Below are 26,553 nucleotides of genomic sequence, written 5' to 3'. Positions count from 1 at the left end.
CCGGGGCCTGGGATTCTTGAGGGCCAGTCTTAGCACTGAAGACTGAAGCAAAGAAGGCATTCAGTAGCTCTGCCTTCTCCGCATCCTCCGTCACCAGGACACCCGCCTCCTTCAGCAGCAGCCCCACATTGTCCCTTCCAACCCCCAACATTCTGTGATCTTCAGAAGAGAGATTAGAGACTCCTGCAAATGTCTCTGCAAATTCAGTTTGACTTGCATGAATTTCTGCTCTGCTTTATCCTGTTCTACTGGCTTCGATGCCCTTCGGAAGAGAGACTTGAAAGCGATGTTTTCCATAAAGTCCTTCAAACTCTTTGCTTAGTCTTGTGTTAACTACTGTGTGTCTGCAGCCTTGGTCACCGGCCTTTTAATAGATTTCTCTCTGCTTCTTGAAGGGCCTTTTCACGTTTACCAAGCCAGAAGCAGAATACCAAACCCTTCAGTGTTGATGCAGCGTGGGTTCACCAAGCAGGCTTTGCTCTACCAAAGTGACTACGCTGAGCTCTAATAACCGACGTAGAAAGCACGCTTTGTGCTGCTAGACGTGGACAGCGGGCTGAGTTAAGGGCTACGAGGATGAGGAGGGGACTGGAGCGTCTCTCCTAGGAGGAGAGGCTGAGGGAGCTGGGCTTGTTCAGCCTGGAGAAGAGAAGGCTGAGAGGGGACCTTGGAAATGCCTCTAAATATCTGCAGGGTGGGGGTCAGGAGGCCGGGGCCAGACTCTTTCCAGTGGTGCCCAGCGACAGGACAAGGGGCAACGGGCACAAACTGAAGCAGAGGAAGCTCCAGCTGAACCCGAGGAAGAACTTCTTCCCTCTGAGGGTGACGGAGCCCTGGCCCAGGCTGCCCAGAGGGGCTGGGGAGTCTCCTTCTCTGGAGATATTCCAGCCCCGCCTGGCCGCGGTGCTGTGCAGCCTGCTGTGGGTGACCCTGCTTGGGCAGGGGGTTGGGCTGGGGGACCCCAGAGGTCCCTTCCAACCCCGACCATGCTGGGATTGTGTGGTTCTTGCTGGTGGAGCTGCTTCCTCGGAGGATCCGCTGCAGACTGCTGAGCTGAGTCAAGGCAAGTCTCTTGCCTCCAGCCTCTCGCTCCAGATGCGTCGGCTCAGCCCGGCTCGGCTCCGCACCCGGAGATGAAAGCCGTGGGTGGAGGGCTGAGCCGGGCGGTAGGAATCTCTCTGGGAGGAGGAACAAGGCTCTGCTAAAAATAGCCGGGGAGAATTCCTTTCCTCTTGCTTTAGAGGAAAAGCCTGGCGGGGAGGCTGGAGCCCGGCTGAGCTGGCAAGGCCGTCCGAAACGTGAGAGCGCGGAGCGGAGCCTGGTGTCGTCGGTGGGTTTTGTGCAGCCGTCGCCTTTAGTCTCGAGCTGCCGCGTTGTTTGGGTTTTTTAAAGACTGACAGGGGCTCCAGCTCGCTGTTTTTAAGAAATTTATGTTTCTACATTACTTAGATTCAGTAACGGGTTTGTCTGACAGAGTGGCTTTGAAATTAAATACAGTGTTTCTGGCTGAAATATGATTTATTTTAATTTATCTCACTCTGGTGCCGCTGGTGAGTGTCGACTCCGCGTCAGCCTGCTGGGAGCAGGGGAGGAGTGAGAGGTCCCGCGGCCGGCGGGGCTCCCTCGCTCCTGGCTCTGGTTCAGCGCAGTGGAGACGAAGCCAGGTCTGGTGGAGCCGTGTGAGGACCTGGAGGGACTGTCCCACCAGAAGGCTGCTGGGCAGGGGACCAGGATCCCATCCGGAGACTTCCCTACGCGCCGGTCGAAACGATCGCAGGGAGATCCGTGTGCCGGCCGGGTCGGAGGAGACAAATGGTGCTGGAGAACCGCCCGCAGGGTGGGCTGAGGAGGGATGGTGACCTCCACCAAAATCCATCTGTTGTGCCTTGGTGAGCACAAAGCTGGTTTTACTCGGTGCTAAAACGCAAGACTTGGGCGTTACCTGTTCTGCAGGTGAGGCTGCGAGTGGTCTGTAGCCTCTTTTGTCGAGGCTCCGCTGCTCCCGGGATCTTTCCTTGCCGGACCCAGGAACAGAGTTCACAGAATCAGAGAATGTTGGGGGTTGGAAGGGACCTCTGTGGGTCCCCCAGCCCAACCCCCTGCCCAAGCAGGGTCACCCACAGCAGGCTGCACAGCACCGCGGCCAGGCGGGGCTGGAATATCTCCAGAGAAGGAGACTCCACAGCCCCTCTGGGCAGCCTGGGCCAGGGCTCCGTCACCCTCAGAGGGAAGAAGTTCTTCCTCGGGTTCAGCTGGAGCTTCCTCTGCTTCAGTTTGTGCCCGTTGCCCCTTGCCCTGTCGCTGGGCACCACTGGAAAGAGTCTGGCCCCGTCCTACTGACGCCCACCCTGCAGATATTTAGAGGCATCCAGATGGGTCACCCACAGCAGGCTGCACAGGACCTTGTCCAGGAAGGTCTTGAATGTCTCCAGAGAAGGAGACTCCCCAGCCCCTCTGGGCAGCCTGGGCCAGGGCTCCGTCACCCTCAAAAACAGGACAGGAGCTACCAGAGGGTGATCCCCAGCCCTGCAACGCCTGCTCCCGCCCTTGGCAGCCCACCCACGGCTTTATTCTTGATTAATTTTTGACTCCTTGCCTGGCGTCGTTATCCAGAGCACCCCTCTCAAATCCTTGCATTCAGCGAAAGCTGATAAAAAGCTGAAGCTGGACTGAGCTCTCGGCTTCAAAAAGGAATCCCTGGAATAATGGTTTGGTGTAAGGTCTTGGCGCCCGGATGTCTTTGCGGGGAGGAGAGCAGCTCTTCTGCAGTGATGTCGGCGTGCCAAGCTCAGCGCTGATCCTGGATGCCCACACACCCTCATCTCGCTGCACCTCCTGTGTGAAGAAGTCCTTCCGACGCCCATTTACCTCTTCATCAGATGCTTCCCGTTGACAAAAACCGGAGGAAAGCGGAATAAAAGGGCTTTGGGGAGATGCTGCAGGCTGGCGTGCTGCGGCGTTGATGCTCTGAACCCAGCAGTGGGATGAGGAGGGAGCAGCAAGTGACACGTGACGGGAAGATGTCCCATGGGTGGTCGTCAGCCTGGACCCCACATGGAGCTTCGAGGGGGTTCCCAGGCCGGCTCGGTGGCTCCTGCGGAGCTGCTGAGCTCTCTGTGTGTGTTTCTTTGCAGTGGTGGGGTCTGAATGATACATATGGGGGGGTCCTGGAGCAGCAGGGACCATCCCCAGCCCCTCTGGGCAGCCTGGGCCAGGGCTCCGTCACCCTCACAGGGAAGAAGTTCTTCCTCGGGTTCAGCTGGAGCTTCCTCGGCTTCAGTTTGTGCCCGTTGCCCCTTGTCCTGTCGCTGGGCACCACTGCAAAGAGTCTGGCCCCGGCCTCCTGACCCCCACCCTGCAGATATTTAGAGGCATTTCCAAGGTCCCCTCTCAGCCTTCTCTTCTCCAGGCTGAACAAGCCCAGCTCCCTCAGCCTCTCCTCCCAGGAGAGATGCTCCAGTCCCCTCCTCATCCTCGCAGCCCTGCGCTGGGCTCTCTCCAGTAGCTCCTCATTGGAGCAGCTTCTTCGGGGAAGAGCTGGAGTGCCGGCCAAGTCGAAGCAAACCTTGTTACAGGGACAGGATGATCTGGAAAAGGTCGTGGCTGCTTGGTTGTGTCCTCTTGCCTTGTTCTGGTCCAGGGCCAGAGAAGATCTCAGTGGGCTCCAAGGTGAGCAGGAACCGGCAGCATGTCCTCGTGGCCTCCTGGGCTGCCTGGGGCAGGAGCCAATCCCCTAGAGCTCCCAGTACAAGAGACTGGGATGTACTGGAGTGAATCCAGCAGACGGTGAAGGGCCCGGTGGATCTTTTGTGTGAGGAGATGCTGAGAGAGCTGGGACTGCTCAGCCTGGAGAAGGCTCAAAGGGATCTTATTAATGTTTGTAAGTGCCTCCTAGGGGGAATGAGGAAGAGGAGGAGGATCTGGATTCTTCCCAGTGTCAGGACGAGAGGCTATGGGCACAGACTGAACCACAGGGACTTGCATTCGAGCGTAATAAACTTTCTTCGGCGTGAGGATGGTCAAACACTGGACACGCTGCCCTGGAGGCCGCAGGTTCTCCATCCTTGGAGGTGCTCAGAGCCCAGCTGGAAGCGGTCCTGACCCCCTGCTTCCCCCAGTCTTCCCAGTTCAGCCTCCCAGCCCGTAAATGCGTGATGCTGCCGTACAGCCCTGGCTGCTAAGGATGGAGAGGTGGGGAAATCCAGCAGTTATGGGCCGTGAAAGTTCTGCAGCCTCTTCCCCAGGCAGCAGGGCATTAAAATGGCTTTTTGCAGCCGCTGCTGTAATCCCATTGCTGCCAGGTCAGGAGGAGAGCTGGAGTTTTATCGTCTGAGCGACGCTGCCTTGTGCTGAAGGGCTGGAGAGAGCCCCTGAGCAATTCGCCACCTGGACGGGGACCCGCCTCGGTCAGGGGGAGCGAAACAAGGCTGCGACGGCTTCCTTCTGCCCAGGGGCCGAGGAATGGGAAGTCGTTTGGAAACAAACCTCTGCTCGGCATCAGGATGTACCTGTGGGCGGTTTGCAGCTCGGTGTCCGGAGCTTGCTTATCGCTGTGCTAGAGGCTGGTTGGAGTTTGTTTCTTAAGAGCCAAGTCTTCTCTAAACGTGCTTCTCTAAAAACCCTGGCTGCTAAGAAAGCCAATGGTCTCCTGGGGTGCATTCAGAGGAGTGTGGGCAGCAGGGTGAGGGAGGGTCTCCTCCCCCTCTGCTCTGCCCCACTGAGGCCCCATCTGCAGTGCTGTGTCCAGTGCTGGGCTCCCCACTTCAAGAAAGATGAGGAGCTACTGGAGAGAGCCCAGCGCAGGGCTGCGAGGATGAGGAGGGGACTGGAGCATCTCTCCTACGAGGAGAGGCTGAGGGAGCTGGGCTTGTTCAGCCTGGAGGAGAGAAGGCTGAGAGGGGACCTTGGAAATGCCTCTAAATATCTGCAGGGTGGAGGTCAGGAGGCCGGGGCCAGACTCTTTGCAGTGGTGCCCAGCGACAGGACAAGGGGCAACGGGCACAAACTGAAGCCGAGGAAGCTCCAGCTGAACCCGAGGAAGAACTTCTTCCCTCTGAGGGTGACGGAGCCCTGGCCCAGGCTGCCCAGAGGGGCTGGGGAGTCTCCTTCTCTGGAGATATTCCAGCCCCGCCTGGCCGCGGTGCTGTGCAGCCTGCTGTGGGTGACCCTGCTTGGGCAGGGGGTTGGGCTGGGGGACCCACAGAGGTCCCTTCCAACCTGACCATTCTGTGATTCTGTGAAAGTGTTTTTTCCTCGCTTGGTTTCACATTTTGTGTTTGCAGGCACCTCCCGTGACTTCTTGTCCTTCTGCGCACGCTGCTGTGGTCCTCTTCTTCATTTCCTCCGCTGGCAGCGAGCTGACCCGGAGCCCCTTTGGGCTCGGTGAATGACTTCACCCGCTGCCGTACCGGGTGCTCCCTTTCTGCAGAGGCTTCCTCCCCTGAGCCCAGCCTTCGCACCCCCGGCACGCTCGAGGTTGGATTTCTGATCCCTTCGGAAACATCGCCCGGTCCTGGGGCGCTGCCGGCAGCTCTCTGGGAAAGCGCTCCGGCTTTGCCCTAAGCCAGCGCGCCCTGCGTCCCTTTAGGAGCAGGGTGACTGGGTTTGGGGCGCGGGCTGTCCCTGGGGACACGCAGTCCTGGGTGGCCATGTGGAGCTCAGACTCCCTTAATCTCCATGCAGACGTGCCGGGGGGGAGAATTAGCCTTACAAATTTGCATTTGAGCTAATCCCCTCGAGTGGATTAAGAAGCTGTTTCCGCTCCTAACGAGAGGGATGCTCTTCCTCCTTTGTGTTCCACCCAAAAAGTTGAACGTGTTTCAAGGGACAGTCCAAGACCGTGTTGATTTTTGGATGGGCTCTGGGTGAAAGCCTGAACTCCAGCGCTGGAGGTCAACGAGACCAGCCCCCATGATGTGGCGTTGAGCCCTGTCCTCCTGCCTTCACTTGGCGTCCTGGAGGTGTGTTTCCCAGGATCTTCTGAAGCGTGGGGGAAGGTCCTGGCCTGCTCCGTGGGCCGGCGTTGGGTCAATCAGGGTTTAATTCCTGGCTTTGCCACCACCCCCTGGTACGTGGTGGAGGAAGAGGGGCTGCCAGATGGCCTTCAGCAGCAAACCCCCTCCAGAAATTTTCCAAACCTCCCCCCAATACTCCAGCTGGAGTTATAACAATATAGATGAAGAGTAGATCCTCCCTTTTCCCAGAAATATCTCACTTGGGATTTCTGAAGCCGAGTGGGAGCTGGGGACGGGACACACTACTGACCAGGGGCTGCTGGTGGGCTGGGGGACCCTGATTCACAGAATCACAGAATCCCAGAATGGTAGAGGTTGGAAGGGCCCTCTGTGGGTCATCTAGTCCAACCCCCTGCCCAAGCAGGGTCACCCACAGCAGGCTGCACAGCACCGCGGCCAGGTGGGTCTTCAGTGTCTCCAGAGAAGGAGACTCCCCAGCCCCTCTGGGCAGCCTGGGCCAGGGCTCCGTCACCCTCAGAGGGAAGAAGTTCTTCCTCGGGTTCAGCTGGAGCTTCCTCTGCTTCAGTTTGTGCCCGTTGCCCCTTGTCCTGTCGCTGGGCACCACTGCAAAGAGTCTGGCCCCGGCCTCCTGACCCCCACCCTGCAGATATTTAGAGGCATTTCCAAGGTCACCTCTCAGCCTTCTCTTCTCCAGGCTGAACAAGCCCAGCTCCCTCAGCCTCTCCTCCTAGGAGAGATGCTCCAGTCCCCTCCTCATCCTCGGAGCCCTGCGCTGGGCTCTCTCCAGTAGCTCCTCACCTTTCTTGAACTGGGGAGCCCAGCACTGGACACAGCACTGCAGATGGGGCCTCAGTGGGGCAGAGCAGAGGGGGAGGAGACCCTCCCTCGCCCTGCTGCCCACACTCCTCTGAATGCACCCCAGGAGACCATTGGCCTTCTGGGCAACCAGGGGAAATCTCGATCCATTCCCAGCTCCCAGCCACGCCGTCCCACCTCCTGCAACCCAAAAAACCCTGGAAACTCCTCGACATCCTTCGCCGCTACAGCCTGGACTTGCACCTGGCTGCACCCAGCGTGGAAACAACCCCAGCCCACGGGGGCTTTTTTAACCAGATTTTCTCCTCCGAGCTTCAGAGCTACTTTGTTCTCCAAGCTCCAACAACATCTAATGAGACCAAGGGCGTTAAAGCTTTTTTAGGGCTCCTATTTGTGAGTCCTTACGTTTCTTGCTCGCATTAGGAGAGCAAAGCTTGGAAATGAGGTTAAGAGCTCCCCGCCTGAGCCAGGGCCTCCCAGGAGATGCTTTGGGAGAGCACAAAGTGTTCAAGCGAGCCTTGCTGGGCTCAGTGATGAGCCCAGGAGTCAGGCTCAGAGGATTAACGAAAACTAGCTGCTAATTTCACAGAGAATCAAATTAAAAAGGCGAAGGCGGTGATTTCCCCGATGAAATCGCCGAGCAGAGGCACGAAGGAGGTCGGCTGGAGAAGCAGCACGCGCAGAGCACTGAGCGGAGTCCCACCTCGGGACACAAGCGAACCCCTCCAACGCACCGTCTGCGGCGAGAAGGATCCCATTTCTCCTTAAAACTCACAAAACAGAAGTTAGTTTTCTTTTTTTCCCCTGCCTCCTTGCCCACCATTGCAATCCCTGAAGGTGATTCCCCAGCCCACCTCCCCGCGGGTCTCTCAGGTCTGGAGACACGTCCTGCAGCAGAACAACTGGAGCATCTGCAGCAAAAGCCACCGGGTTGGGGAGCAAAACGCAGCTGAAAAGCCCACCCCAGCTGCCGGGCACGCAGGCAAGAGCTGCCAGGAGCTCACTCCCACACCCTCCGTGGTTTGCTTCTTGAAAGCGTTTCCATCTCGAAGTCGGGAGAAGAGGCAGGGAAGTGGTTCCGTGAACCTTGTGCTGCAGCTCCCGGCAAAGGAAGCCCATGGCGGTCACTCCTCAGGGCCTCCTGCTGCTCACAGCTCCAAAATTCAGGAGGGAAAGAGTCCTGACGAGGCATTTAAGACTTGACTAATTAAGAGAGAGCATCTCATGGCTGGGTTCAGCCTGTGAGGCCAGACTGACAGGGAAAGGCACGCCAATGGGTGGGGGAGACGGCTCCAAGAAGAACGGCAGCTGGGCTTTGGTTGGATATTTTGAGGAGATCCAGCTCACCCAATGTACGTTCCCCGAGGAACGAGAAACGCTGACGAGGAACCGGGGCGCAGCGTGCCCCACCAGCATCCCCCAAAAATCCAGCAAGGCCAGGGAGCGTGGCTCTGGCACCAGGGACCGGCTGCCACCAGGCCCCAGGGACGCTCCTGGCTATGGCAAGCCCTTCCTTGGGTTCGGTGGCCCCAGTCCCCTTGGCCAAGCTGCCCGCTGCTGCTCCAGAAGCTGCAAATTCAACGGAAATAGGACAAATATTGAGGAAAAAAACCCCATGAGACCAGAGTTAGCCTGGAGCTAAGCCCCCCAACCTAGGCTGGACACAGCCACGGGCTGTCTGGAGAGAAACAGAAAGTTCTCGAGGTGACCGGGGATGCGAGGAGTTAAATCAAAGGAGTTTGCAACTTCATTTCATTGGGGGTTGGACTAGATGACCTCTCAAGGTCCCTTCCAACCCAAAGCATTCTATGATTCTATGGTTAACACCCAGCAAAGGACCTCCAGCTCTCTGCACTCCCCCTGCATCTCACAACAGAGAGTTCAAAAACCACTTTCTTTGGGGCCCCAGACGGGCAGCTCCCACCCTTGGGTGGCAAGACCGGGGCTCTCAGGGCGCAGGCACAGTGCTCCTGGTCTCCTTACGGGTAGGATGACCGACGAGGGGCACCTTGGCCTCGCTGCTGGGGAAAGAGAGCAGCTCTGTGGAGAGGAACTTGGGTGTCCTGGGGGATGACAGGTTGACCACGACCCAGCAGTGTGCCCTGGCTGCCCAGAAGGCCAATGGTCTCCTGGGGTGCATTCAGAGGAGTGTGGGCAGCAGGGCGAGGGAGGGTCTCCTCCCCCTCTGCTCTGCCCCACTGAGGCCCCATCTGCAGTGCTGTGTCCAGTGCTGGGCTCCCCAGTTCAAGAAAGATGAGGAGCTACTGGAGAGAGCCCAGCGCAGGGCTACGAGGATGAGGAGGGGACTGGAGCATCTCTCCTAGGACGAGAGGCTGAGGGAGCTGGGCTTGTTCAGCCTGGAGAAGAGAAGGCTGAGAGGGGACCTTGGAAATGCCTCTCAATATCTGCAGGGTGGGGGTCAGGAGGCCGGGTCCAGACTCTTTGCAGTGGTGCCCAGCGACAGGACGAGGGGCAACGGGCACAAACTGAAGCCGAGGAAGCTCCAGCTGAACCCGAGGAAGAACTTCTTCCCTCTGAGGGTGACGGAGCCCTGGCCCAGGCTGCCCAGAGGGGCTGGGGAGTCTCCTTCTCTGGAGATATTCCAGCCCCGCCTGGCCGCGGTGCTGTGCAGCCTGCTGTGGGTGACCCTGCTTGGGCAGGGGGTTGGGCTGGGGGATCCCCAGAGGTCCCTTCCAGCCCCCAACATTCTGTGATTCTGTGAAATGGGCTCCTGCGCCTCACGCCCGTCCTCGCTGCTGCCGAACCTTCCCGGTTCTCAACCAACAACTTTATTTTGTCGCTGTCGCTGCGTGTGACAGAAGGAAGCTGTGGTTGCTGCACTTCCTGGCTGCGAGCAGGCAGGCGAAGGAAAGCTCGCGGGTTCGCCAGCCCTTCGGCACGGGCCGCACGCTTCGGAAGCCCCCGAGACGAGGGTGGCTGCTTCTCTCCTCCCCGGGAGGTGCTTTCGGTGAGGCACCAAAGGCTCCGTGCCGGCACCGTGTGGGTCTTGCTCGCTGTAACCAGGTCCTTCGATGGAGAACGAGGTAGGTGCTGGGTTTAGGTCGGCTCCCAGAAATGCAGAAGCTGTTCTTCTGCGTTGCGTCATGCCGGGTGACGCCTCCGCCTTGGGTTTGGACTCCCCAAAGCCTCCTGCGAGGAGAGCCTCTGGCTCTTCCACGTGGCTCAGGACCTTGGAAATGCCTCTAAGTATCTTCAGGGTGGGGGTCAGGAGGCCGGGGCCAGACTCTTTCCAGTGGTGCCCAGCGACAGGACAAGGGGCAACGGGCACAAACCGAAGCAGAGGAAGCTCCAGCTGAACCCGAGGAAGAACTTCTTCCCTGTGAGGGTGACGGAGCCCTGGCCCAGGCTGCCCAGAGGGGCTGGGGAGTCTCCTTCTCTGGAGATATTCAAGACCCGCCTGGATGTGGTCCTTGCAGCCTGCTGTAGATGACTGTGCTTGGGCAGGGGGTTGGGCTGGGTGATGCACAGAGGTCCCTTCCAACCCCCAACGTTCTGTGATTCTGTGGGGAGCTCCTCTGCGGCATCTTCCCAGCCCTGTGGAGGCTGCCTGCGTCCTTGAAGGAAAAGCAAGAGTTTCTTCTGGGTTTGGGCCGGATCCGGCAGCCTCGGCGCAGGGAGCTGAACCAAGCCAGAGCTGCTGGACCCCGGCAGCAGATTTCCGCATCTCTCCGCTTTTGATTCCTAAAAGCCGCTGGTGGCACGAGATCTTCACAGAATCACAGAATCACAGAATAGTAGGGGTTGGAAGGGACCTCTGTGGGTCATCTAGTCCAACCCTCCTGCCGAAGCAGGGTCACCCACAGCAGGCTGCACAGGACCTTGTCCAGGCGGGTCTTGAATATCTCCAGAGAAGGAGACTCCACAGCCTCCCTGGGCAGCCTGGGCCAGTGCTCCGTCACCCTCAGAGGGAAGAAGTTCTTCCTCGGGTTCAGCTGGAGCTTCCTGTGCCTCAGTTTGTGCCCATTGCCCCTTGTCCTGTCGCTGGGCACCATTGAAAAGAGCTTGGCCCCATCCTCCTGACACCCACCCTGCAGATATTTGTAGGCATTTATAAGGTCCCCTCGCAGCCTTCTCTTCTCCAGGCTGAACAAGCCCAGTTCCCTCAGCCTCTCCTCGTAGGGGAGATGCTCCAGTCCCCTCACCATCCTCGTAGCCCTGCACTGGGCTCTCTCCAGTAGCTCTTCATCTTTCTTGAACTGGGGAGCCCAGAACTGGACACAGTACTCCAGATGAGGCCTCACCAGGGCAGTGTAGAGGGGAAGGAGAACCTCCCTCGTCCTGCTGCCCACACTCTTCTTGATGCAAATACGCACCGGCGGCCGACGTTTGGGGTCGGACACCCTCACGGTCGGTGTGACGGAGCTGGAGTTGAGCCCCACACTGTAGTCTTGGCAGAGAGACCTGTTCCTTGCAGGATTTTCTTCTTTCCGGAGCCGGGAGCGGTCTCGTGGCCCCTCGGCAGGAGCCGGCTGGGTCGCACAGCGCGGGGTGATGCTCCGTTTCGGGAACCCGGCCGGGATGCTGCCCCTAAAATCTGCAGTGTTGGTGCTGCTGCTGTAAAGGCAGAGCCGCTTCACGAGGCCAGCGTCACGTAGCTGTGTTTTCTATCCTTTTTTCTCCTGTAAACTCACTCTATTTTTATCTCTCTCATCCAAGGGATGTTTTTCAGGGCCAGGTTGTCCCCAGTGTCCTTGTGGTACCTGGCTCACACTGGGATTTGGTGGATACTCTTCAGCCAGGAGCTTTCTCATCCCACTTCCCCGTCCTACTACAACGGTTTCAATTTATTTCAGCCTGGCTTTGGTCCCTCTGGTTCCTGTAGATCTTTCGTGCTCATCCACGTTGAGAAAAGCAACTAGAGAGGCTGGAGCTGCCTGATGGGAGCAGGTCCCATGCATGCACCTGAGTCCAGGGCCTCGATGACTGTGCGGGGATGGGACGCTGCTGGGAGTAGGTGACATGGTGGTGGCACTCGCCCCACCAAATACAGCATCCCACGGCAAGGCGCGGGCAGTTTTGGTGAAGGGTCTGCAGCAGCTCTTCTTGGCAGTGGTTTCCAAGGCAAGGTCCTGCAGTGCACGACAGCAAGAGGTGAAGTTCTGATGAAGTTCAACAAGGGCAAGGGCAGGGTCCTGCGCCTGGGGACGAACAACCCCAGGCACCAGTCCAGGCTGGGGCTGAGCTGCTGGAGAGCAGCTCTGCGGAGAGGGACTGGGAGTGCTGGGGGACGACAGGGTGACCATGAGCCAGCAGCGTGCCCTGGCTGCCCAGAAGGCCAGTGGTCTCCTGGGGTGCATTCAGAGGAGTGTGGGCAGCAGGGCGAGGGAGGGTCTCCTCCCCCTCTGCTCTGCCCCACTGAGGCCCCATCTGCAGTGCTGTGTCCAGTGCTGGGCTCCCCAGTTCAAGAGAGATGAGGAGCTACTGGAGAGAGCCCAGCGCAGGGCTACGAGGATGAGGAGGGGACTGGAGCATCTCTGCTAGGAGGAGAGGCTGAGGGAGCTGGGCTTGTTCAGCCTGGAGAAGAGAAGGCTGCGAGGGGACCTTGGAAATGCCTCTAAATATCTGCAGGGTGGGGGTCAGGAGGCCGGGGCCAGACTCTTTGCAGTGGTGCCCAGCGACAGGACAAGGGGCACCGGGCACAAACTGAAGCCGAGGAAGCTCCAGCTGAACCCGAGGAAGAACTTCTTCCCTCTGAGGGTGACGGAGCCCTGGCCCAGGCTGCCCAGAGGGGCTGTGGAGTCTCCTTCTCTGGAGATATTCCAGCCCCGCCTGGCCGCGGTGCTGTGCAGCCTGCTGTGGGTGACCCTGCTTGGGCAGGGGGTTGGGCTGGGGGATCCCCAGAGGGTCCTTCCAACCCCCAACATTCTGTGAGTCTGTGGCGAGATGGAGCTGGGTTTGCAGGGGGCTGCTGCTCTTTGAGGTAGCAGAGTGCTCCACTCCTTTCTGAGCAGGAGCATGGAATTAATTCGCATTTCAGAGTGTCTTTTCTGCCTCTGTAGATCAGACAGTCATTTTTCGTTCCTGTGAGAATCAGGAAAGCCAAAGTGTGGTTGCCCTGAGGGGTGGGAAGCAGACAGCATTATTGCCGTGGGACGGGATGACCGGAGCCGACCGTGTGTGGGGCATCGGAGCTGCGTGGCCGGGCAGGTTTCCCCTCCGGACTGGCATTTAACGCTGCCGTGAATCCCAAGCGTTGGATCTGCCCACTTCAAAACACCCATTTGAGCTGGTAAATCGGAGAAGTCCGCGTGTGCTCCGGGTCATTTAGCCGTCGGGCAGGCTGGTGTGGAGCTTGGTGGGGATCTACCATGGGTCTGCTCAGCGTTCCGGGCTGTCCGCCCCGCGCCGAGGTGGAAGGATGGTGGCCATGCTCCCTCTGGTGTTCAGTGCTCCCTCCTGGTGTTCAAAAACCGTGCGGATGTGGCACTTGGGGACATGGTTTAGCAGGCATGGAAGTGTTGGGGTGATGGTTGGACTTGATGACCTTTGAGGTCTTTTCCAACCTTAATGATTCTGTGATTCTATAGCTGGGTGCCCATGTGTGCATGCTCTTGGTCCGATGTTTTTCCAAACCCAGCAGTCAGTGGTTTGGGAACCACGAAGACCTGTTTTTTCCCAGGGGAGGCCATCTCCTGGGTCATGTACTCATGTTTGTGGACCTCCCCGGAGACCTCAGACAAGTTCTCAGCATCTCTGCCTTTTCCTTTTGCGATCCTTCGTCGAGTCGCCGGCTGCAAAGGCTCGGGTGAAGTATAAAACTGCGCTGCGGCGAGGAGGAAGCCTGCTGGTTATTGGCCATGGCTGGCTTGCTCTTACAGCGATGAATCTGAATATATATTTGTATTTTTTCTCACCTGAAAGGTTGCACGTTGTGAATTTGGGAGAAAAATGACCCGTTTGGGCGCTTACTGGTACTTGTGTTCTTGCGATATCTTGTGGGAAAGTGGTTTTCAGTGGGAGATCGTGGACTCATGGATTCATAGCTCTAAACCCAGCCTGTTTGGGGGTGGTGGGGCTGGCAGAACCAGCCTGCCAGCGCAGATGTACAGGCTGGAGGCACGCTGGGCAGCGGGTGCCGCCGGTTTCCCCCCCATTCCGGTGCAGAAACTCCTTCTCTCGCCCTTAACCCCGACGCCCCGGCATTTCCCTTTCTCTCCGCAGCCTGGAATAGTGTCTCCTTTCAAACGAGTCTTCCTGAAGGGCGAAAAAGGTCGGGATAAAAAAGCCCAGGAGAAGGTTACGGAGAGACGGCCTCTGCATACGGTGCTGGTGTCCCTGCCCGACCGCGTCGAACCGGACGTGCTGCTGAACGACTACATCGAGAAAGAAGTGAAGGTAACGTCGGCCTGGCTGGGGCTCGTATATAACTGTATAGAGCTTCAGGAGAACTTCAGAGCAGGAGAGATCTTCCCTACGTGGGTGTGTTTAGCAGCTTCTCAATAGGAGCTTGGGGCTCTGCGTTGATGGAGTCTTTCTTCATTAATGACCTGGATGAAGAGTCAGAGCGTACCCTCAGCCAGTTTGCTGGTGACACAGAACTGGGAGAAGTGGTGGATGCACCGGCAGGCTGTGCTGCCATCCAGCGAGACCTGGGCAGGCTGGAGAGCTGGGCACAGAGGAACCTGATGAGGTTCAACAAGGGCAAGGGCAGGGTCCTGCGCCTGGGGAGGAACAACCCCAGGCACCAGTACAGGCTGGGGCTGAGCTGCTGGAGAGCAGCTCTGTGGAGAGGGACTGGGAGTGCTGGGGGACGACAGGGTGACCATGAGCCAGCAGTGTGCCCTGGCTGCCCAGAAGGCCAATGGTCTCCTGGGGTGCATTCAGAGGAGTGTGGGCAGCAGGGCGAGGGAGGGTCTCCTCCCCCTCTGCTCTGCCCCAGTGAGGCCCCATCTGCAGTGCTGTGTCCAGTGCTGGGCTCCCCAGTTCAAGAAAGATGAGGAGCTACTGGAGAGAGCCCAGCGCAGGGCTCCGAGGATGAGGAGGGGACTGGAGCATCTCTCCTAGGAGGAAAGGCTGAGGGAGCTGGGCTTGTTCAGCCTGGAGAAGAGAAGGCTGAGAGGGGACCTTGGAAATGCCTCTAAATATCTGCAGGGTGGGGGTCAGGAGGCCGGGGCCAGACTCTTTGCAGTGGTGCCCAGCGACAGGACAAGGGGCAACGGGCACAAACTGAAGCCGAGGAAGCTCCAGCTGAACCCGAGGAAGAACTTCTTCCCTCTGAGGGTGACGGAGCCCTGGCCCAGGCTGCCCAGAGGGGCTGTGGAGTCTCCTTCTCTGGAGATATTCCAGCCCCGCCTGGCCGCGGTGCTGTGCAGCCTGCTGTGGGTGACCCTGCTTGGGCAGGGGGTTGGGCTGGGTGACCCCCAGAGGTCCCTTCCAACCCCCAGCATTCTGTGATTTGTGATTCTTGCAGTAGCTGGCGTGTTTTGGGGGCGTGCTTAACATCCAACGTGCTGTTGTAACGGTTTCTTTCTTCTTTTCCAGTATTTAGGTCAACTCACGTCCATCCCAGGGTACCTGAATCCCTCCAGCCGCACGGAAATCCTGCATTTGATCGATAATGCAAAGGTGAGCGCTCAGCCTCTCGAACAACCCGCTCTGCATGGTCTCTGCCTACCATGCGGCATGGGAAAAAGAAATTGTGGAGCTTCCTCGGGGCTGGGTCCTGGTCTGACTGGTGTTGTCCATCCTGGTGTTACCAGCGTGGGAGGGAAGCCTGTTACCAGCCCATTACCAAAGGGGGAACCAGCGCAGAAAATCAGTGTAAATATGTTTATTTTAGAGAGCACACCAGCTCCCGGGGCAGCTGACCCAGGAACACGACGCTGTCATCAGTCTCTCTGCCTACAACATCAAGCTGGTGTGGAGGGATGGAGAAGATCTCATCCTCAGGGTCCCCATCCATGACATCGCGTCCGTTTCCTACATCCGAGATGACTCCTCTCACTTGGTCGTGCTGAAAACAGGTAGGTTGGGGCCAGTATGGGCAGGCTGTAGCCTCGGGTTTTGGGGTTGCTGTGTGGTTTGGGGTTGTGGGGCAGAACCCCACAGCAGCCAGTATTGTCCTCATGTAGGACGGCAGCCGACGTGACCAGAAACGAGACACAGGGCGTGATGCTGGGTGAGAACAGACCAAAACAATTGGTGTCCATCGCAGAACCACAGACTGGTTTGGGTGGGAAGGGACCTTTAGAGGCCACCCAGTCCAACCCCCTGCCGTGAGCAGGGACATCTTCAGCTGGATCAGGCTGCTCCGAGCCCCGTCCAGCCTGGCCTGGGATGTTTCCAGGGATGGGGCATCTCCCACCTCTCTGGGCAACCCGGGCCGGGGTTTCACCACCCTCAGCGTGAAAATTTGCTTCCTTATATCGAGTCTGCTGCCCTGAGTTGTTTTAATGGCTGGAGAGCTGCCCGGTGGAAAAGGCCCTGGGGTGCTGGGCGACAGCCAGCTGACCAGGAGCCAGCAGTGTGCCCAGGTGGCCAAGAAGGCCACCGCCATCCTGGCTTGGATCAGCAATGGGGTGGCCAGCGGGAGCAGGGCAGGGATGGTGCCCCTGGACTGGGCACTGCTGAAGGCCGCCCCTCCAGTGAATCACAGAATCACAGAATAGTAGGGGTTGGAAGGGACCTCTGTGGGTCATCTAGTCCAACCCTCCCGCTGAAGCAGGGTCACCTACAGTAGGTTGTAGAGGACCTTGTCCAGGCGGGTCTTGAATATCTCCAGAGAAGGAGACTCCACAACCTCCTGGGGCAGCCTGTTCCAGGGCTCCGTCACCCTCAGAGGGAAGAAGTTCTTCCTCATGTTCAGACGCAACTTCCTGTGCCTCGGTTTGTGCCCATTGCCCCTTGTCCTGTCGCTGGGCACCACTGAAAAGAGCTTGGCCCCATCCTCCTGACACCCACCCTGCAGATATTTATCAGCATTTATAAGGTCCCCTCTCAGCCTTCTCTTCTCCAGGCTGAACAAGCCCAGTTCCCTCAACCTCTCCTCGTAGGGGAGATGCTCCAGTCCCCTCATCATCCTCATAGCCCTCCGCTGGACTCTCTCCAGTAGCTCCTCATCTTTCTTGAACTGGGGAGCCCAGAACTGGACACAGTACTCCAGATGAGGCCTCACCAGGGCAGTGTAGAGGGGAAGGAGAACCTCCCTCGTCCTGCTGGCCACACTCTTCTTGATGCACCCCAGGGTCCCACTGGCTTTCTTGGCAGCCAGGGCACACTGCTGGCTCATGGTTAACCTGTCGTCCACCAGGACACCCAGGTCCCTCTCCGCAGAGCTGCTCTCCAGCAGGTCCACCCCAAGCCTGTACTGGGTTGTTCCTCCCCAGGTGCAGGACCCTGCATTTGGCTTTGTTGAACCTCATCAGGTTCCTCTCTGCCCAACTCTCCAGCCTATCCAGGTCACGCTGAATGGCAGCACAGCCTACCGGTGTATCTACCACACCTCCCAGTGCTGTGTGCAGTGCTGGGCCCCTCACTGCAAGCAGGACCTGGAGGGGCTGGAGCGTGTCCAGAGAAGGGCAGCGAGGCTGGGGAGGGGGCTGGAGAAGAAGTCTGCTGAGGAGCGGCTGAGGGAGCTGGGGCTGTTCCGTCTGGAGAAGAGGAGGCTGAGGGGAGACCTTCTCGCTCTCTGCAGCTCCCTGCCAAGAGGTGTGCAGTGAGGGGGGGTTGGTCTCTGCTCCCCAGGAACCAGCAACAGGACGAGAGGCGATGGCCTCAAGCTGCGTCAGGGGAGGTTCAGCTTGGAGATTGGGGAAAATGTCTGTGCTGAGAGAGTGGTCAGGCCTTGGGCCAGGCTGCCCAGGGCAGTGGTGGAGTCCCCATCCCTGGAAGGGTTCAAACACTGTCTGGATGTGGCCCTTGGGGACGTGGTTTAGCAGGTGTGGGGGTGTTGGGGTGACGGTTGGACTTGGTGACCTCAGAGGTCTTTTCCAACCTAATGATTCTGTTCTGTGATCCATACTTTTCTGGAGGGATGGAGGAAGGACTGGGGGTACGCGTGTATAATTGTTGAATAACCGGGGTGATACCCACCACTTCTGACAGACCTCGCTTCTTGCAGTACCTGGGGAGGACCTCGAATCTGTCCCCAGCAGCTCTGCGTGCGTCAGACCTGCGTGGTTTGGGCCTGGAGTGTTTGAGGAGCGCTGAGCTGCTTAGAAGATGTAAAGATAGAGACTTACCGGATTATAAACCCCGTCACAGCAAAGGACAGTCTGTAGAATAAGTGACTTAGGCGGCTGTAATTCTGCTGATGGGTTTCTGAGGCTGGCTAAGCCCCGGAAACGAAGCCAACGGTTACAGACTTGTCAGAGAAACTGGCTCTAAATTACAGGGTTTTCATTCAAGGACTTTGGCGCTGTGCGGCGTTCCGGTGGAGTTCCCGAGCTTCCAAAATCTCCCTCCTCCAGGGTGTTTTATCCTGGCTCTGCCCTCCTGCTCCGGGGGCTTTGCTGTCCCCGCAGGCAGCCTGCTCGGAGGGCAGCTCGGCGCGTGAGGGCTCCTTGCTGTCCCCTCCCTGCCACGACCTTTCCGTCACAGAATCCCAGAATGGTGGGGGTTGGCAGGGCCCTCTGGGGGTCACCCAGCCCAACCCCCTCCCGAAGCAGGGTCACCCACAGCAGGCTGCACAGCACCGCGGCCAGGCGGGGCTTGAATATCTCCAGAGAAGGAGACTCCCCAGCCCCTCTGGGCAGCCTGGGCCAGGGCTCCGTCACCCTCAGAGGGAAGAAGTTCTTCCTCGGGTTCAGCTGGAGCTTCCTCTGCTTCAGTTTGTGCCCGTTGCCCCTTGTCCTGTCGCTGGGCACCACTGCAAAGAGTCTGGCCCCGGCCTCCTGACCCCCACCCTGCAGATATTTAGAGGCATTTCCAAGGTCCCCTCTCAGCCTTCTCTTCTCCAGGCTGAACAAGCCCAGCTCCCTCAGCCTCTCCTCCTAGGAGAGATGCTCCAGTCCCCTCCTCATCCTCGGAGCCCTGCGCTGGGCTCTCTCCAGTAGCTCCTCATCTTTCTTGAACTGGGGAGCCCAGCACTGGACACAGCACTGCAGATGGGGCCTCAGTGGGGCAGAGCAGAGGGGGAGGAGACCCTCCCTTGCCCTGCTGGTCACACTCTTCCTAATGCATCCCAGGAGACCGTTGGCCACCGTTGGCCTTCTTGGCAGCCAGGGCACGCTGCTGGCTGACAACTTCTCTCTCCCTCAGCTCAGGACCCCGGGATCTCCCCAAGCCAGAGTCTCTGCGCCGAGAGCTCCAAAGCTCTGACTTCAGGCTCGCTGTCGGAGAGCGGGGTGGTCCCCGTCGAAGCTTGTTGCTTGGTGGTCCTGGCTACGGAGAACAAAGTAAGACTCCAAACACTCGATTAAGACTCCCACCCACGTTGAGGTTGCCTCCAGAGCCACTCTCCGCTTGCGATGACGCTGGGACTGGGATTGCCGGGAGGTTTTCTTGCTCTTAGACCGAGTTGGCCACATCTTCTTAGGTTGGTGGTGGAAAGACATGAGCCCCGGGGTGGCCTCATCCTGCTCTCAACAAACGTCCCCTCTGTTAGGTGACCAGGAGCTTACCTGGCCGTAGGTTGTGCGACACGCGTCGGCCCGGTTTTAAGACCGCGGGGTGAGCGTGCGGCTTTGCTGGCGCACGAGGTGCTGTGCGGAGGAGGAAACCTGGTCCCTGCTGAAGCCCCAGGACCTGGTTCGGACACGAGAGGGTATCAAAAGATGGGTTTCTCTTGGTGGTGGTGCCTGCTGCCCAGAGCTTTCTCCAGCAGCAGGAGATCCGTGAAGACAACCGAATCTCTCCCATGATAGGATTTTGCTAACCGGGGCGTTTTCCTGATGTTGTCCTGGAAATTTGTTTCGTCCGGTGCCTGCACCCAGAGATTCTCGGTCTGTGTGCTCCAGCTTCTACAGCAGGAACCCTTGGCCTGCAGGGTGGAGCTTTGCTCGCCTGGTTTTCAGCTCTCTGGGGTGCCTGCACCTATTTGGGATGTAGGTTATGTAGACAAAATCCCGGGGAGCCAAACAGGAGCAGGACAGAGCACCGAGACGAAATCTGGGTGCTGTTCCGTGGCTGCGAGTTGACGACGGAGCGTCCCATCTCCCGCTGCCTGGGTCTGGCTGGTTGAAGAGGGCTGGGATGCTTCTCTGGCACCATGGTGGGGTGGTAGATCTCAGGAGTTCTGGTGAGGAGTGGTAGATCTCAGGAGTTGTGGTGAGGGGTGGTAGATCTCAGGAGTTGTGGTGAGGAGTGGTAGATCTCAGGAGTTCTGGTGAGGGGTGGTAGATCTCCGGAGTTGTGGTGAGGCGTGGTAGATCTCAGGAGTTGTGGTGAGGAGAGGTAGATCTCAGGAGTTGTGGTGAGGAGTGGTAGATCTCAGGAGTTGTGGTGAGGAGTGGTAGATCTCAGGAGTTCTGGTGAGGGGTGGTAGATCTCAGGAGTTGTGGTGAGGGGTGGTAGATCTCAGGAGTTGTGGTGAGGAGTGGTAGATCTCAGGAGTTGTGGTGAGGAGTGGTAGATCTCAGGAGTTCTGGTGAGGGGTGGTAGATCTCCGGAGTTGTGGTGAGGCGTGGTAGATCTCAGGAGTTGTGGTGAGGAGAGGTAGATCTCAGGAGTTGTGGTGAGGAGTGGTAGATCTCAGGAGTTGTGAGGAGTGGTAGATCTCAGGAGCTGTGGTGAGGGGTGGTAGATCTCGGGACTTCGTCTCCTCTAGCGCCGAGGAAAACCCAAGGGGATGGCGGGAGGTAGCTAATGAGATACAAAATCCTGGTTGGGCTGTGTCGTGGGTCTTGGGTGAGCAGGTTCCTGTCCTTGCTGAGATGACAACACTCAAAAATACATCCCACGGCGTAGGGAGCCGAAGGGAAGGGGCACCACGGTATCTTCTGCCTTCCACCAGCCCTTCTTTGCTCCCTCCCCAGGTGACTGCCGAGGAGCTGTGCTCCCTTCTCAGCCAAGTCTTCCAGATTGTTTACACTGAGTCCACGATAGACTTCTTGGACAGAGCAATATTTGATGGGGCGTCCACGCCGACGCGGCACATGTCCTTACACAGCGGTAAGTCCGCGCGCTCCCCGTTTGCTTGTTCCTTACCGGGTGTAGCTGAGGGTCTCTCCCCGTCTTCACCGATGTCCATCACCTCTCTCCTGCCACCCTCTGAGGTCAGAGCCAGCCTGGTGGCTTCCCTCCTGCAGAGTATTGCAAAAAAAAAAACCCCTCATCTGCGCTAATTGTGAGTGGGAAGGGCACGAGGGCTTTCTCCTGCCTGCAGATGTCACCCAGGCTGGGCCGCGGGACATCATCCATCGTCCTTTTTCACAGAAACACAGAACCACGAATGGTGGGGGTTGGAAGGGCCCTCTGGGGGTCACCCAGCCCAACCCCCTGCCCAAGCAGGGTCACCCACAGCAGGCTGCACAGCACCGCGGCCAGGCGGGGCTGGAATATCTCCAGAGAAGGAGACTCCCCAGCCCCTCTGGGCAGCCTGGGCCAGGGCTCCGTCACCCTCAGAGGGAAGAAGTTCTTCCTCGGGTTCAGCTGGAGCTTCCTCGGCTTCAGTTTGTGCCCATTGCCCCTTGTCCTGTCGCTGGGCACCACTGCAAAGAGTCTGGCCCCGTCCTCCTGACCCCCACCCTGCAGATATTTAGAGGCATTTCCAAGGTCCCCTCTCAGCCTTCTCTTCTCCAGGCTGAACAAGCCCAGCTCCCTCAGCCTCTCCTCCTAGGAGAGATGCTCCAGTCCCCTCCTCATCCTCGCAGCCCTGCGCTGGGCTCTCTCCAGTAGCTCCTCATCTTTCTTGAACTGGGGAGCCCAGCACTGGACACAGCACTGCAGATGAGGCCTCACTGGGGCAGAGCAGAGGGGGAGGAGACCCTCCCTCGCCCTGCTGCCCACACTCCTCTGAATGCACCCCAGGAGACCATTGGCCTTCTGGGCAGCCAGGGCACGCTGCTGGCTCATGGTCACCCTGTCGTCCCCCAGCACTCCCAGTCCCTCTCCGCAGAGCTGCTCTCCAGCAGCTCAGCCCCAGCCTGGACTGGTGCCTGGGGTTGTTCCTCCCCAGGCGCAGGACCCTGCCCTCGCCCTTGTTGAACCTCATCAGGTTCCTCTCTGCCCAACTCTCCAGCCTGCCCAGGTCTCGCTGGATGGCAGCACAGCCTGCCGGTGCATCCACCACTCCTCCCAGTTCTGTGTCACCAGCAAACTTTTCCCCCATCCCCTTGGCCTCCCTGTTCACATCTGACAGAGCCGCTGAATTAAACCATCCCTTTGCTGTCCTGCGTCTCTGCTGAGTCCGCACCCGCTCCTGGCACAGCACCGTGTCCGCCCCGGCCTCACTGCCTCTCACCTTCCAGCTGCGAAAATCAGCGTGTCTGTGTGGGTGACGGGCTGGGGAAAGCACCGAATTTCTCCCTTCTAACCCCGCATCTCCTATTTTTTTTTTCCTTGCAGACGACTCTTCTACAAAAGTGGACGTTAAGGAATCCTACGAAACGGAAGCAAGCACTTTGTGAGTTAAACGTGGGGCTTGTTAGTGCAGCCTGGCCGCCCGGTTTAAAGCCCCCGGCGCAGAAACCGCTGCGCTCCGCACGTTGCCGAGCTGCTGCTCGGCCTGGCAGAATCGTTGGACGGTGTTGGCACTGCCCGCCCGCCTCCGGGGCCGGGTGGTTCTGCTGGGTTTCCAGCGACGGTCACGTACGCAACGTACGCGCTGTCCCCGGCGTCAGCAGAGCGGGGACGAGGTGCTCGCCCGGCGGCTTTGCCTTGGGGAAGGCCGGCTGGAGTTGGGAGAGATGTTTTCCCCCCAAAAAAATCTTTCTTTTGGAAAAGTTTTCCCTCCTGAGTCGGTGACCGCTGAAAACGTTGATAGGGTTTGTGGGCTGAAAACCTGACACACGAACCCGGTGTTTAAAATCGAGTGATGCTGTTTGAAAATTTCACGTTTAGCGCCAAAATAAGGTGTTTTGAGATTTTCCCCACGCTGTTCCAGAATGAGAAAGCAGTTCATAGAATCACTAAGGTTGGGAAAGACCCCTGAGGTCACCAAGTCCAACCGTCACCACGACACCCCCCATGCCTGCTAAACCACGTCCCCAAGGGCCACATCCAGACGGTGTTTGAACCCCTCCAGGGATGGGGACTCCCCCACTGCCCTGGGCAGCCTGGCCCAAGGCCTGACCACTCTCTCAGCACAGACATTTTCCCCAATCTCCAACCTGAACCTCCCCTGACGCAGCTTGAGGCCATCACCTCTCGTCCTGTCGCTGGTTCCTGGGGAGCAGAGCCCAACCCCCCCTCACTGCACCCTCCTGGCAGGGAGCTGCAGAGAGCGAGAAGGTCTCCCCTCAGCCTCCTCTTCTCCAGCCTGAAGAGCCCCAGCTCCCTGGGAAGGGGTCGATGCCACTGCCAGCGAGGCAGAAGGTGCCCGAGGAGCTCTGGAGGCCTCACGCTCTCTTTGCATTTCAGTTCCTTTCCAGAAACCTTGGACGTGGGTGACAACTCCCCCTCTTCCTTCTGCACGCAACAGTCACCACACATCAAGACGGTCAGCGAGAGCGAGCTGAGCACCACGGCGACAGAGCTGCTCCAGGACTATATGATGACGGTAGGGTGCCCTTGGGCTGCCGGGCAGGGTGGAGGGCTTTTCTTCGAGGGGTTTGGGTTCGTTGCCTGGGTGTGTAGAACACGAGCCCGTGCTGGTGTAGGAACACCTCACCCTCCTCCTTTTCAGCCAAATAGTGCTTGGAGGCCTCACAGGACCTGACCGGGGCCTCACATCCTTCTCCTGAGGAGCATCTCCATCCCCTTGTCCCCCTCTCAGGGTGTAAAGGTGTTGCTACGCCAGCCACGGCACTCCAGGTCCGTCGCTTCGTGAGTCACTGTCCCTGTGTACGCTCACAGCTTGTCCCCGTTTCAAAGCTGCCAGCTCATAGTGGGTCGTGCCAGCCCGTCCTGCTTTTCACAGAATCCCAGAATCCCAGCATGGAAGGGGTTGGAAGGGACCTCTGGGGGTCCCCCAGCCCAACCCCCTGCCCAAGCAGGGTCACCCACAGCAGGCTGCACAGCACCGCGGCCAGGCGGGGCTGGAATATCTCCAGAGAAGGAGACTCCCCAGCCCCTCTGGGCAGCCTGGGCCAGGGCTCTGTCACCCTCAGAGGGAAGAAGTTCTTCCTCGGGTTCAGCTGGAGCTTCCTCTGCTTCAGTTTGTGCCCGTTGCCCCTTGTCCTGTCGCTGGGCACCACTGGAAAGAGTCTGGCCCCGTCCTCCTGACCCCCACCCTGCAGATATTTCGAGGCATTTTGAAGGTCCCCTCTCAGCCTTCTCTTCTCCAGGCTGAACAAGCCCAGCTCCCTCAGCCTCTCCTCCTAGGAGAGATGCTCCAGTCCCCTCCTCATCCTCGTAGCCCTGCACTGGGCTCTCTCCAGTAGCTCCTCATCTTTCTTGAAGTGGGGAGCCCAGCACTGGACACAGCACTGCAGATGGGGCCTCAGTGGGGCAGAGCAGAGGGGGAGGAGACCCTCCCTCGCCCTGCTGCCCACACTCCTCTGAATGCACCCCAGGAGACCATTGGCCTTCTGGGCAGCCAGGGCACGCTGCTGGCTCATGGTCACCCTGTCGTCCCCCAGCACTCCCAGTCCCTCTCCGCAGAGCTGCTCCCCAGCAGCTCAGCCCCAGCCTGGACTGGTGCAATGTACTCCACTGGGTGAGCCTGTTCGTTCCTGCAGCCCCTGTCAAATAGCAATAAATCCGGTCAACACCTCTCCCAGGTTGCCCATCATCCCTTCCTCCTAAAAAACCTGAGTGACGTTGGTGTTGTGCTTCTCTTCCGCAGCTCCGAACGAAGCTCTCCTCCCAGGAGATCCAGCAGTTCGCAATGCTCCTGCACGAGTATCGCAACGGCGCTTCGATCCACGAATTCTGCATCAACCTGAAGCAGCTCTACGGGGACAGCAGAAAGTTCCTGCTCTTAGGTGAGCGGCAGCTGCCGGGGACGCGGCGCGGATGGCCGACCGGAGGGCGAGACCCGGCGTCGGGCTGCTGCCGAGCCCTCGTGCCGTGCCTTGAAGCCATCCCCCCTTGTCCCATCACAGAATCACAGAATAGTAGGGGTTGGAAGGGACCTCTGTGGGTCACCCAGTCCAACCCCCCTGCCGAAGCAGGGTCACCTACAGCAGGCTGCACAGGACCTTGTCCAGGCGGGTCTTGAATATCTCCAGAGAAGGAGACTCCACAACCTCCCTGGGCAGCCTGTTCCAGTGCTCCGTCACCCTCAGAGGGAAGAAGTTCTTCCTCATGTTCAGACGGAACTTCCTGTGCCTCAGTTTGTGCCCATTGCCCCTTGTCCTGTCACTGGGCACCACTGAAAAGAGCTTGGCCCCATCCTCCTGACACCCACCCTTCAGATATTTGTAGGCATTTATAAGGTCCCCTCGCAGCCTTCTCTTCTTCAGGCTGAACAAGCCCAGCTCCCTCAGCCTCTCCTCGTAGGGGAGATGCTCCAGTCCCCTCACCATCCTCGTAGCCCTCCGCTGGACTCTCTCCAGTAGCTCTTCATCCTTCTTGAACTGGGGAGCCCAGAACTGGACACAGTACTCCAGATGAGGCCTCACCAGGGCAGTGTAGAGGGGAAGGAGAACCTCCCTTGTCCTGCTGGTCACACTCTTCTTGATGCACCCCAGGATCCCATTGGCTTTCTTGGCAGCCAGGGCACACTGCTGGCTCATGGTTAACCTGTCGTCCACCAGGACACCCAGGTCCCTCTCCGCAGAGCTGCTCTCCAGCAGGTCCACCCCAAGCCTGTACTGGTGCATGAGGTTGTTCCTCCCCAGGTGCAAAACCCTGCACTTGCCCTTGTTGAACCTCATCAGATTCCTCTCTGCCCAACTCTCCAGCCTATCCAGGTCACGCTGAATGGCAGCACAGCCTTCTGGTGTGTCTACCACACCCCCTGCACTTGTCCCAGCCCCTCTCCAGCTCTCTCGCAGCCCCTCCAGGCCCTGGCAGCTGCTCTAAGGTCTCCCCGCAGCCTTCTCCTCCCCAGGCTGAGCAGCCCCAGCTCTCCCAGCCTTTCCTCCCAGCACAGGGGTTCCAGCCCTCGCATCATTGCTGGGGCCTCCTCTGGCCCCGCTCCCACAGCTCCAGCTCTGTCCTGTGCTGAGGGCTCCAGAGCTGGACGCAGGACTCCCGGGGGGGTCTCAGCAGAGCGGGGCAGAGGGGCAGAATCCCCTCCCTCGCCCTGTGCCCACGCTGCTGGGGATGCAGCCCAGGGCATGGGTGGCCTGCTGGGCTGCCAGCACACGCTGCTGGGTCATGTCCAGCTTCTCACCCCCCAGCACCCCCAAGTCCTTCTTGGCAGGGCTGCTCTCCATCCCTCCATCCCCAGCCTGGATTTGTGCCCGTCTGGACTCTGGGAAGGACAAGATGCACCCTGAGAGGGGAATGGGACCGTTTCATTCCCCATCACTAAAAGCAGACCGAGCGCCCTCAAGGGTTCTCCAAGTCCTGCTCAACCCCCCTGCTTTGCTTTGGCTTCAATCATCTGAAGAACCTCAGTAACAAGAAGCTGGGGGGGTCACGGCCGGTGGCCCCGTGTCTCTGCTCCAACCCCGGCCTGGGCAGGGTCTCGCTGAGCCACCCAGTGCTGGGGTGGGGGGGGAAGGGGGCTTCCAAAGCTTCCTCGTCGCTGGAAAGCACTGCCTGGTGTTGTTGCTCGCTGGCACAAAGGCGTTTTTCTTTCAGCGGCGCTGAA

General features: G+C 58.9%; 1 protein-coding gene across 2 annotated transcripts in view; it reads left to right on the top strand.

Annotated features, from left to right (window-relative positions):
* Positions 1 to 26,553, top strand: part of CCM2 (CCM2 scaffold protein) — a 42,670-nt gene that overhangs the window by 11,376 nt on the left and 4,741 nt on the right. Inside the window, exons 1-9 of one of the 2 annotated variants that reach the window (XM_075419976.1) lie at positions 9,676 to 9,835; positions 13,974 to 14,147; positions 15,294 to 15,377; positions 15,592 to 15,775; positions 19,011 to 19,147; positions 20,726 to 20,861; positions 22,257 to 22,314; positions 23,271 to 23,409; positions 24,637 to 24,775. In XM_075419976.1, coding sequence (XP_075276091.1) covers positions 9,824 to 9,835; positions 13,974 to 14,147; positions 15,294 to 15,377; positions 15,592 to 15,775; positions 19,011 to 19,147; positions 20,726 to 20,861; positions 22,257 to 22,314; positions 23,271 to 23,409; positions 24,637 to 24,775 — 1,063 coding nt within the window. In that variant the 5' untranslated portion in view covers positions 9,676 to 9,823. Of the gene's footprint in view, positions 1 to 9,675; positions 9,836 to 13,973; positions 14,148 to 15,293; positions 15,378 to 15,591; positions 15,776 to 19,010; positions 19,148 to 20,725; positions 20,862 to 22,256; positions 22,315 to 23,270; positions 23,410 to 24,636; positions 24,776 to 26,553 lie in introns of those variants that run through there. The other variant, XM_075419975.1, reaches the window with a different exon arrangement.

This window comes from Opisthocomus hoazin, chromosome 4 (assembly GCF_030867145.1).
Source record: "Opisthocomus hoazin isolate bOpiHoa1 chromosome 4, bOpiHoa1.hap1, whole genome shotgun sequence".
NCBI classification, from domain to species: Eukaryota; Metazoa; Chordata; class Aves; order Opisthocomiformes; family Opisthocomidae; genus Opisthocomus; species Opisthocomus hoazin.
The sequence above is the reverse complement of the archived record's forward strand: the minus strand, read 5'-3'. Positions and strand labels throughout refer to the sequence as shown.